At 41.1% G+C, this 11,449-nt stretch overlaps 1 protein-coding gene across 3 annotated transcripts in view; it reads right to left on the reverse strand.

Annotated features, from left to right (window-relative positions):
- LOC143787344 (histone deacetylase 11-like) overlaps positions 1–11,234 on the reverse strand; it is a 49,619-nt gene extending 38,385 nt beyond the window's left edge. Inside the window, exons 1-2 of one of the 3 annotated variants that reach the window (XR_013218336.1) lie at positions 9,307–9,755; positions 5,380–5,466 (exon numbers count right to left, since the gene is read on the reverse strand). Coding sequence is in view for 2 of the 3 variants with exons in the window: in XM_077276003.1 (XP_077132118.1) it covers positions 5,380–5,405 (26 nt within the window). In the remaining variant the exon portion in view is untranslated. Of the gene's footprint in view, positions 1–5,379; positions 5,467–9,306; positions 9,756–11,217 lie in introns of those variants that run through there. The other 2 variants (XM_077276003.1, XM_077276002.1) reach the window with 2 other exon arrangements.
- Positions 11,235–11,449: the final 215 nt, after the last annotated feature.

The following is an 11,449-nucleotide window of genomic DNA, read 5'->3' on the forward strand; positions in this document are numbered from 1 at the left end:
CAGACCGGCCGGACTCTGCCTACCCTGTGGTCCGTACCCTGGACTGTGGACACTGAAGCCTTCAGTAAAGGTAAAGAGACTGCAACCTCATGTCCTCGTTATTCACTGCACCTCACACCATCCGCCATCTACACTCTGGGAAGCCCTGGGGATATCCTTCACCTGTGGGAAGGTATACCATCTAGCTGCCATAACATCACCCCAGCGGACCCCTAAGCAGCGTCGGTCACCCTGACCGAATACCAGAGGTGGCATCACGAACACTATCCCTTTAAAGACCTTTCCCCAATTATCACGGACGTTTCCCCTAGGGCCACGGACCGGGTCAGCCACCGTGACATCCCCGCAGAATATCGAAGGACCCGGTACCGAGTACCCCGCTGCCCTACAGGGGGGGCGCTACATTGGCAGAGGCCCTGAGGTGCCAGAACAACAGAAACCCTCTATATGTGAATTAATTTTACAAACTACATCCCCCATTGAATTCATCTAGGGGTGCAGTGATCATATTGACACCACATGTGCCTCTGAGTTTTATACCACTGAGAGGTGAAGAAAGAATAAATGACATTTTTATTATAAGCATATTGCTATGCTTTATACCTGTCAGTGCTGCACTTATATCAGCTAGTGAGACCATGCACTGCCCATGATCTAACTGGCTTGCAAGCCTTGGTGATCCGGATGTTGTCATGATGACATTGGGTCATCATGGTAACAATAGGTCCCTTGCTATGACATCGCAAAGCCGCCAATCTGAGAGAGGGAGTCCTCTCCCTCTCTTCTAAATGCTGCTATCGATATCGGGGATAAACTGCTGGGATCAGTGTGGGCACCGGTCCTGGCAGTGAGTGCCGGGTGTCAGTTGTCATGTCAGCTGAACACCCGGTGGAAATAGAGCGGACAGCTCCTGGCGTAAAATTGCCATGACTTATCCATACATTCAAGGTCGGGAAGTACTTCCCAACCTGGATACGTCTAAGGTCGTGATGGAGTTAAAAATTATGCCATAACATTATGATTGACAAGGGTCTAACCATTGGGACTTGCTGATCTGGAAAACAAAGGTGCAGAGATCTCTTCAGCAAAAAATATGTGATCCCACCGTGAGTAGCATGTACAGGCACATTAAGGCTAGGGTCACATCACCATTTTTTTCTAATTTGACAAAATCGGTCTCATTATGCTGATCAGAGTGTGATCTTGTCTTCTAAGAAGTGGAGAAAAAAAAACGTTTCTCAACCTTCTCTATATTATATGTCTGGGAAAATTGTTATCCGAGTGTGGTCCAATGTTTTTCACAGACCCATAGAGTTGAATGGGCGAGTGCCATCCGATACTTGGAGGCAAATCATGCATGCTGAGATTTTTTTTCCCAGAACAATTCAGTCAAAGGAAAAAAAAAATCGGACGGCTGCACAGCCCAATAGTGTAACATGGCCCCTTAGATGTTGCTGTCAATAATGACTACGGCATCTAGATCATTAACAGTGTGGGGCTCCCTCTTTAACCCCATCGACATCCTCAGATCATGATTGTGTAGTCTTGATGATTGCCATGGTAATTCATGGCCAAGAAATGGCCTTAGAGTCTGCCGGCCATAGTGGCTGGTTCAGAAGTTAGCAACATTTAGGTGATGATAATAACACTAGATGGTGACCCGATTCTAGCGCATCGGGTATTCTAGAATATGTATGTAGTTTATTTATGAAGATTTAAGAATAATGCAATGAATACACAGGATTCGGCTGGCCGGGCGCGACCAATTAGCGAAGTGTGGTTCAAATCCCGCGCCAATTCTCGGCCAGACTGCGCCTGTCGCTGATTGGTCGCAGGGCGGCTGGGCGCGACCAATCAGTGAAGCGGTGTTTAAATCCCATGCCAATATCCCTGATTGGTCGCGGCCTGCCGGGCGCGACCAATCAGCACAGTGTGGTTCAAATCCCGCGCCAATTCACGGCCGAACTGAGCCTGTCGCTGATTGGTCGTGCTCGGCCGGGCGCGACCAATCAGTGAAGCCAGGGCCGGCTCCAGGTTTTTAGGGCCCTGGGCGAAAGAGTCTCAGTGGGCCCCCCCTTTAACACATACCACGATTCATGATGCACAGATACAGCAGAGAAATATAGCACAGCCACATAGCATATAACACAGCCTATGTAGTATATAACAGCCCACGTAGCATATAGCACAGCCACGTAGCATACAACACAGCTCACTTAGTATATAACACAGCCCACATAGCATATAGCACAGCCACGTAGCATATAACACAGCCACGTACTATATAACACAGCCCACGTAGTATATAGCACAGCGACGTAGTATATAGCACAGCCACGTAGTATATAGCACAGCCACGTAGTATATAACACAGCCACGTAGTAAATAGCACAGCCACATAGTATATTGCACAGCTACGTAGTATATAACACAGCCCACGTAGTATATAACACAGCTCAAGTAGTATATAACACAGCTCACGTAGTATATAGCACAGCCCACGTAGTATATAGCACAGTCCACACAGCATATAGCACAGCCCACGTAGTATATAGCACAGCCCACGTAGTATATAGCACAGCCCACGCAGTAAATAACACAGCTCACGTAGTATATAACACAGCCATGTAGTATATAGCAGTGTGGGCACCATATCGCTGTTAAAAAAAGAATTAAAATAAAAAATAGTTATATACTCACCTTCCGGCGGCCCCCGAATCCAGCCCAGGCCTTTAGCGATGCTCCCGCCAGGTTCGTTCTCAGTGATGCTTTGCGGCAATAACCCGTGATGATGTAGTGGTCTCGTGAGACTGCCGGAAATGCCGGAAGGTGAGACTATCAACAATTTTTTTTAATTATTATTTTTAACATTATATCTTTTTACTATTGATGCTGCATAGGCAGCATCAATAGTAAAAAGTGAAGCGGTGTTTAAATCCTGCCCCAATATCACTGATTGGTCTCGGCCGGCCGGGCGAGACCAATTAGCGACGCGGGATTTCCGTTACAGACAAACAGACGGAAATGGACCTTAGACAATTATATATATAGATTTTTCTTTCCCGTCATGTCACTAAACATCATAGCAGTTCTGAATATGTTGAGCGGTGCCATTTTAAAATGGTAACACTTTTGTTTGTTTTTTTCAATATATAGGTCCCCAAAACTGAATAGGTCCCTAAAAAAGCAAATTTTGCAAATTTCCTTGAACAAATGAAAAATGACCGCTACAATTTTAAAGCTTCTAACATCCTAACAAAATAAAAGAACATTTCACAAATAGTGCCAATGTTAAGCGGACATGAGGAAAATGTTATTAACTACTTTGTGCGGTATGACGATCTGCATAAAATCAAATTTCTGAAATTTTTTATAAATAAACGCAAAACATATAGAACTAAATTTACCACTATCATCAAAATATAATGAGTCATGAAATAACAATCTCAAATATACTGGGATATGAAGAAACATTCTGGAGTTATTACTAATTGATACTGTTGTGTTATACAGATGATGAGCAAAATACAGTAAATAAAGGCTATGCAAGGAATGGAGACGATTGTAAAAATAATTGTATATAAGTTAACAAGATGAGCACAAATAAGAATACATACTAGACCAGCAGAGATCATTTGTCTAAATGGTTAATGATTATGTAGCTAGTAAAAGTAGCGTTTCTCCATTGGTTGGAAGTCCACAAAAGTTAATAAACTAGTGATAATAGCATGTAATTGAAATGCCAGAGCAACCAATGGAGAAACGCTACATTTACTAGCTACATATTCATTAACCATTTAGATATATGATCCTGACACATGTCAGGTTTGAAAAAATGTGACCTAGTCACTAAAGGATTAAAAAAAATGTGTCCAGGATTCCAAAAGTTCACATTTTCTAGGTTTTCCATACAAAATAGTTACAAAAAAATAAGAGAATGGTGCAGAAAATAAAAATAATCTGAATCTGTCGTTGACAAAAAAAGACAGCAGGGAAATGGTAAGAACTTGAACAGCTAAGGCAGGTTTCACATTTGCGGTTGTTGCCGAAGCGTTTGTACTGCATATAAACGCATGCGTTTTGTTTTCCTATATTTAACATTAAAACGCATGCGTTTTTGTTTTCTCGCGTTTTGCCGCATTTGACGCCGCATGCGTTTTTTCGTCGTTTGCGGCTTGGCGCGGAAATGCAACATGTAGTAATTTCTAGAGGCGTCTATTTGCCGCCAGGAAATGCATGCGGTCGATTGCGACAAAAAACGCATTGCTGTCTATGTAAACGCATGCGTTTTTAAGCACATGCGTTTGGTTGCGTTTTTGAACGCATGCGTTTCAATAGAGAAAAACAAGTTTAGACACTGATAAGCCACCCCCCCCACCATCAAGGTGATAAAGGGATCCAAACCCTAACCCTAACCCTAGATCTAACCCTAGCCCTAGCCTTAACCCTAACCCTAACCCTAGCCCTAACCCTAGCCCTAACCCTAGCCCTAACCCTAACCCTAGCCCTAACCCTAGCCCTAACCCTAGCCCTAACCCTAACCCTAGCCCTAATCCTAACCCTAGCCCTAGCCCTAACCCTAACCCTAGCCCTAACCCTAACCCTAATCCAAGCCCTAACCCTAACCCTAGCCCTAACCCTAACCCTAGCCCTAATGGGAAAATGGAAATAAATACATTTTTTTTATTTTTCCCTAACTAAGGAGTTGATGAAAGGGGTTTGATTTCTATTTATAGTTGGTTTTCTAGTGGACTTTTATGATTGGCAGCTGTCACACACTAAAGACGCTTTTTATGCCAAAAAATATTTTTTACGTTACCACATTTTGAGAGCTACAATTTTTCCATATTTTGTCCACAGAGTCATATGGGGTCTGTTTTTTTGCGGGACGAGTTGACATTTTTATTGGTAACATTTTCGGGCACGTGACATTTTTGATCGCTTTTTATTCCGATTTTTGTGAAGCAGAATGAACAAAAAACAGCTATTCATGAATTTCTTTTGGGGGGCCATTTATACCGTTCCGCGTTTCGTCATAGTACACGCCCTCTGTAGTCCCATTGGCGGTTGTCTGGTTATCTTGATTTTTCTCTTGTGAAATTTCTCTTCATGCGTAACAAAAACGCAAACGCAGGAAAAACGCGGCGTTTTTTTATCCGCATGCGACACCACATGCGTCTAAAAAACGCCGCGTTTGTACGCGTTTATATGTTTTTTCCACCACTTGCGTATGCGTTTTAAACGCTGCGGATTTAAACGCAAATGTGAAACTAGCCTAAGCCAGCCCCCTTCTCGAGGCCAGTGCATACACATAAAGGGAGCTGGATTAGCCCTCGAAATGAGCAGGCAGCCAGCCTCTTCACAAACAGAACCACTTACTTTCTGACACAGGAAACACTGTTCATTGTTGAGCACAAGGATAGAAGAGGAGTTGGCAAAACGGACGATATCTGCAGATCTGGGCAACTATAGTAAAAGAAGTATATTAGTTTGTTGTAAACATTACTATTTCTGACTCATTTAAAACAAAAAACAAGAAATAAATAAATATATACATACAGTACAGACCAAAAGTTTGGACACACCTCATTCAAAGATTTTTCTGTATTTTCATGACCATGAAAATTGTACATTCACACTGAAGGAATCAAAACTATGAATTAACACATGTGGAATTATATACCGTACTTAACAAAAAGTGTGAAACAACTGAAAATATGTCTTATATTCTAGGTTCTTCAAAGTAGCCACCTTTTGATTTGATGACTGCTTTGCACACTCTTCGCATTCTCTTGATGAGCTTCAAGAGGTAGTCACCGGAAATCATCAAATAAACCATCATTTATTTTTCAACAGGACAATGACCCCAAACACACCTCCAGGCTGTGTAAGGGCTATTTGACCAAGAAGGAGAGTGATGGGGAGCTACGCCAGATGACCTGGCCTCCACAGTCACCAGACCTGAACCCAATCGAGATGGTTTGGGGTGAGCTGGACTGCAGAGTGAAGGCAAAAGGGCCAACAAGTGCTAAGCATCTCTGGGAACTCCTTCAAGATTGTTGGAAGACCATTTCCGGTGACTACCTCTTGAAGCTCATCAAGAGAATGCCAAGAGTGTGCAAAGCAGTCATCAAAGCAAAAGGTGGCTACTTTGAAGAACCTAGAATATAAGACATATTTTCAGTTGTTTCACACTTTTTTGTTAAGTATATAATTCCACATGTGTTAATTCATAGTTTTGATGCCTTCAGTGTGAATGTACAATTGAATGAGAAGGTTTGTCCAAATGTCCAAACTTTTGGGCTGTACTGTATATACATATACAGTATATATATATATATATATATATATATATATATACATACATACACACACACATAAATATATATATATTGTATATATATATATATATATATATATATATATATATATATATATATATATATATATATACTCACACACTTTGGCTTGCAAAAGTGTTCACCTCCCCCCTTGCAATTTTTCGTATTTTGCTACCTCACAACATGTAATTTCACTGTTTTTTCTTGAGGGTTTGCATCAGTTCATGTAAAGAATATTCCTACAACTGTGAACATTTGTTTTTTTTTTTCTAAGGCAAATAACCACTAGGACAAAATAACTGAAAACTTCAGTGTGCATAACTATGCATCGCCCTAAAGTCAGTACTTTGTAGAGCCTCCTTTGGTGGTAATTACAGCTGCAAGTCGCTTTGGATAAGTCTCTATGAGCTTTCCACATCTGGCAATTGAGATTTTTGCCCATTCCTCAAGGCAAGACTGCTCCAGCTCCTTCAAGTTAGATGGTTTCCTCTGGTGAACAATAATCTTCAAGTCAGACCACAGATTCTCAATTGGATTCAGGTCTGGGCTTTGACTAGACCACTCCAAAACATTTATACGTTTCCCCTTAAACCACTCGATTGTTGCTTTAGCAGTATGCTTTAGGTCATTGTCTTGTTGGAAGGTGAACCTCTATGCCAGCCTCAAATCACTGACAAACAGGTTTTGCTCAAAAATATCCCTCAATTTCATGCCATCCATCATCCCCTCGGATCATTTTCCCTGTCTATGCTGCCGTAAAACACCACCATATTTCACTGTGGGGATGGTGTTCTTGGGGCGATGAGCTGTATTAGTTTGGCGCCAGACATAGCGTTTACCTTGCTGGCCAAAAAGTTAAATTTTGGTCTCATCTGACCACAGCACCTTCATCCATTCATTTAAGTCTCAAACGTCTTTTGGCAAGCTCAAAACGAGCCTTACAATTTTTGTGTGTAAGTAAAGGCTTTTTTCTGCCCACTTTTCCATAACGGCCACCTTTCTGAAGTGTACAGCTTATTGTGGTCATACGGACAGATCCTCCAGTCTCTGATTCAGAACTCTGCTGCTCCTTCAGGGTTACCTTTAGTCTCTGTGCTACTTCTCTGATTAATGCCCTTCTTGCCTGGGCTGACAGTTTTAGTGGGCGGCCATTTCTTGGCAGGTTTGTTGTGGTACCATTTTCTGTCCATTTGATGGTGCTCTGGGGATCATCAGAGATTGGGATATTTTATTATAACTAGTGATGAGCGAGCATGCTCGGTTGTTGTCCGAGTATTTTGGATGTGCTCGTAGATTATGTTTATGTACCCGCAGCTGCATGATTTGCAGCTGCAAGAAAGCCTGAATACATGTGGGGATTCTCTAATAAACAGGCAATCCCTGCATGTGTTCAGGTTGTCTTACAGCCACAAATCATGCAGCTGCGGGGACACAAACATAATAATGCTTGGAGATCTCAAGTAACGAGCACACTCGCTCATCACTAATTATAACCCAACACTGACTTGTACTTCTCAACAACTTGACTTGTTTAGAGATCTCCTTGGTCTTCATGGTGTTTGCTTAGTGGTGCCTCTTATTCATGGTGTTTGGTTAGTGGTGCCTCTTGTTCATGGTGTTTGGTTAGTGGTGCCTCTTGTTCATGGTGTTTGGTTAGTGGTACCTCTTATTCATGGTGTTTGGTTAGTGGTGACTCTTGTTCATGGTGTTTGGTTAGTGGTGTGTCTTGTTCATGTAGTTTGGTTAGTGGTGCCTCCTGTTCATGGTATTTGGTTAGTAATGCCTCTTGTTCATGGTGCTTGGTTAGTGGTGCCTCTTATTCATGGTGTTTGGTTAGTGGTGCCTCTTGTTCATGGTGTTTGGTTAGTGGTGCCTCTTGTTCATGGTGTTTGGTTAGTGGTACCTCTTATTCATGGTGTTTGGTTAGTGGTGACTCTTGTTCATGGTGTTTGGTTAGTGGTGCGTCTTGTTCATGTAGTTTAGTTAGTGGTGCCTCCTGTTCATGGTATTTGGTTAGTAGTGCCTCTTGTTCATGGTGCTTGGTTAGTGGTGCCTCTTATTCATGGTGTTTGGTTAGTGGTGCCTCTTGTTCATGGTGTTTGGTTAGTGGTGCCTCTTGTTCATGGTGTTTGGTTAGTGGTACCTCTTATTCATGGTGTTTGGTTAGTGGTGACTCTTGTTCATGGTGTTTGGTTAGTGGTGCGTCTTGTTCATGTAGTTTAGTTAGTGGTGCCTCCTGTTCATGGTATTTGGTTAGTAGTGCCTCTTGTTCATCGTGTTTGGTTAGTGGTGACTCCTATTCATGGTGTTTGGTTAGTGGTGCCTCCTGTTCATGGTGTTTGGTTAGTGGTGACTCTTGTTCATGGTGTTTGGTTAGTGGTGCCTCCTGTTCATGGTGTTTGGTTAGTGGTGCCTTTTGTTAAAGGTGTAGCAGCCTCTGTGACCTTTCAGAGAAAGTAAAGTGGATTTCCTGTCACTAAGCATGTGACTTATGAAGATAATTGCTTGCACCAGAATTTTTTAAGAGCTTCATAGCAAAAGGGGTGAATACATCTGCACATGCCAATTTTTAGCTATTTGATCCTATAAATGTAATTTATGCCTATATTTTTTCACACTTCGCTATTAGACTATTTAGTGCTGATACATCACACATAAATCGGATTACAATAATATTTAAACACAGCTTGTAATGTAACAAAATAGGTAAAAAGCCAAAGGGGGTGAATACTTCCGCAAGCCACTGTATGTGTTTTATATTTATAAATCTAGAAAACACTATTCATTTCCTCTGCAGTGTCACTAGAGAAGAAATAAAGTCTAGCCAAATTCTGTACTATGGATTCCTAGTCAATTTGTGTGCTGGCGAATGGCGCTGTGTATGAAGTCATAATACAGGATTAGTGCATATTACAAAGCAATGTAATGAAAAAATGTTAGGCTACAAGAGCCTCAGCCAGCTCACCGACAACCGCAGGTGCACGGAACTCCGTCTTCGCTGGGACAAGTGGTAATGAAAGTTGAAAAAAATTGTGCTCCAGCTCCTTAAAACTCAAAACTCTTTATTAATCGATATAAAACTTCTTCATTGTCATGAATCCTTGCACATACAGGATGTGAACATACAGGACAAACAGGGTAAAGCGATGCATTTTGATCTAAAAGGATCTTAATCATAGCTTGGCTCAAAGTTCACCATGACGCCCTTTTTGTAGTTTGCAATAGCCTATCACTTCAGCTTAGTTAATCACCTGATTAGACTCAAAGGTCCTGAACGAAATCTGACCTTATACGAACTGTACTAGCAGGCTGTTACTGATGTAATCTAAAAATGTAATAATAGCAACCGTGATGTTACAAAAGTTATTTAACAATAATGATACTTTATCTTGTTTTTCTTATTGAGGCCATTTGGATGTCTGGTTTGCAGATTATATATCCAAAACGCCTCCCTCGTGAGGAGGTGTCTTTTGACATCTAACCAAGTTTTTGATGTGGGTCTAGACACAAATAAACCAGGAGAAATTTTACTCCCGATAGTTGGTGCTTTCCTGGCAACTACGTTTATGCCATCCTTTAATATATCTGACAGAGTATTATCTTCATACAGTATGGACAGTCTTTTCTGAATTATATTTTTTATATGATTGAATTGTGGACTAAATTGTAAGCATACTAAGGGTTTATTCTTTCTTTTTTCTTTTCTTTGTTTTTCCATTAAACTTGGCCCCAACAGATTGTTGTCCACTATTTATTGTGCTCTTTTTAAGGACCGATTTGGATATTTACACTTTCCCTAGTTTCTTTTGTAATTCAATAAACTCTCTATTCATGTCAACTTGTCTACTGCAGTTCCTTTTACACCTTGTATATTCCCCCACTGGTATTGATTTTAGAGTGTGTGTTGGATGACTGCTTTTAGCATGTAGATCAGTATTTCCACTGATAGGTTTCACATGCGTTTTGCTAATTATTGTTTGGCTCTCAGCCCCGATCAGCTCTAAATCTAAAAATGATACTTGATGTTTATTGTGTTTAAAGGTAAATCTAATACCATAATCATTCGAATTGATATAATCGATGAAATTTGGTATGGTAGATACATTACCCCCCCCCCATCCAAAACACACTCTGAAAATCAATACCAGTGGGGGAATATACAAGGTTAAAAAGGAATTGCAGTAGACAATGGCTGGGGTGGAAAAAGAGGGAACGTATGAAACCAACGAGTAGTAATATAGATGTTATAGCGTGTGGCAGACCAAAGGGTCCTTAGGCATTAGATAAGTGATGCCAATATTAAGGGAGCCTTAAAGGTGAGGAAAGGGACAAATGAGTCCCAGGATTATATAAGAATACAAGAAGATATACTGGAGAGTAGAATATCCCAATATGGTGAATAAATAAAAAGGTGAAAAATGAATAGATTGAGGAATATACAGACCTTAAACTGGGATAGAGTAACCTTTTTTTTATAATGAAAGAAACAAAAAGGGGGGGGGGGGGGAAGGTAAAGGGGACAATCAAGATATTCAATATGTTCCTGTTGGGACTATGTGCAGTAAGGACATATTAGTTGCTAAGGGATAAATAAATAAAGTGATTAGTAATTGGGTTGGGGATAAATAAATAAGGTGATAAGTGATTGGGTTGGGGTGTATAACGGACCGTTAAACTGGGCCTAGGTGGAGGGAAGAAAGAGAGGAAAAGGAGGTGAAGGGGGCAATACAAAAATGTCTCTATAAAGCTATGTGAAGTAAAGACATGTAAACATTAAACTAATCTTATTAAGTACCCTTGATATGATTACAGGCATAATGAGACATGAGTGCAAAAAATAAAAGGCAAGTGAACTGGTTATAGAGGTGGTACATACAGATAGCGAACTATCTTTTATCCTTTTTCTTTTTTTCTCTCTCCAGCCGCCCCCCATACATTTGATGATATTGAGTGCGATGACTTCTTACTTCTTACTCTCCATTAGTAGCAAAGACCATACGTCCATGGAAAGCCGACTCCACCAACCGCAAGGGAGCCATGAAAACATCATAAAGGCATCACCAGGAGGACATCCAGAGAGCAAAGGCAGCGCCGCAAAGATATCCGAC

This window comes from Ranitomeya variabilis, chromosome 8 (genome assembly GCF_051348905.1).
Source record: "Ranitomeya variabilis isolate aRanVar5 chromosome 8, aRanVar5.hap1, whole genome shotgun sequence".
Classification (NCBI taxonomy): Eukaryota; Metazoa; Chordata; class Amphibia; order Anura; family Dendrobatidae; genus Ranitomeya; species Ranitomeya variabilis.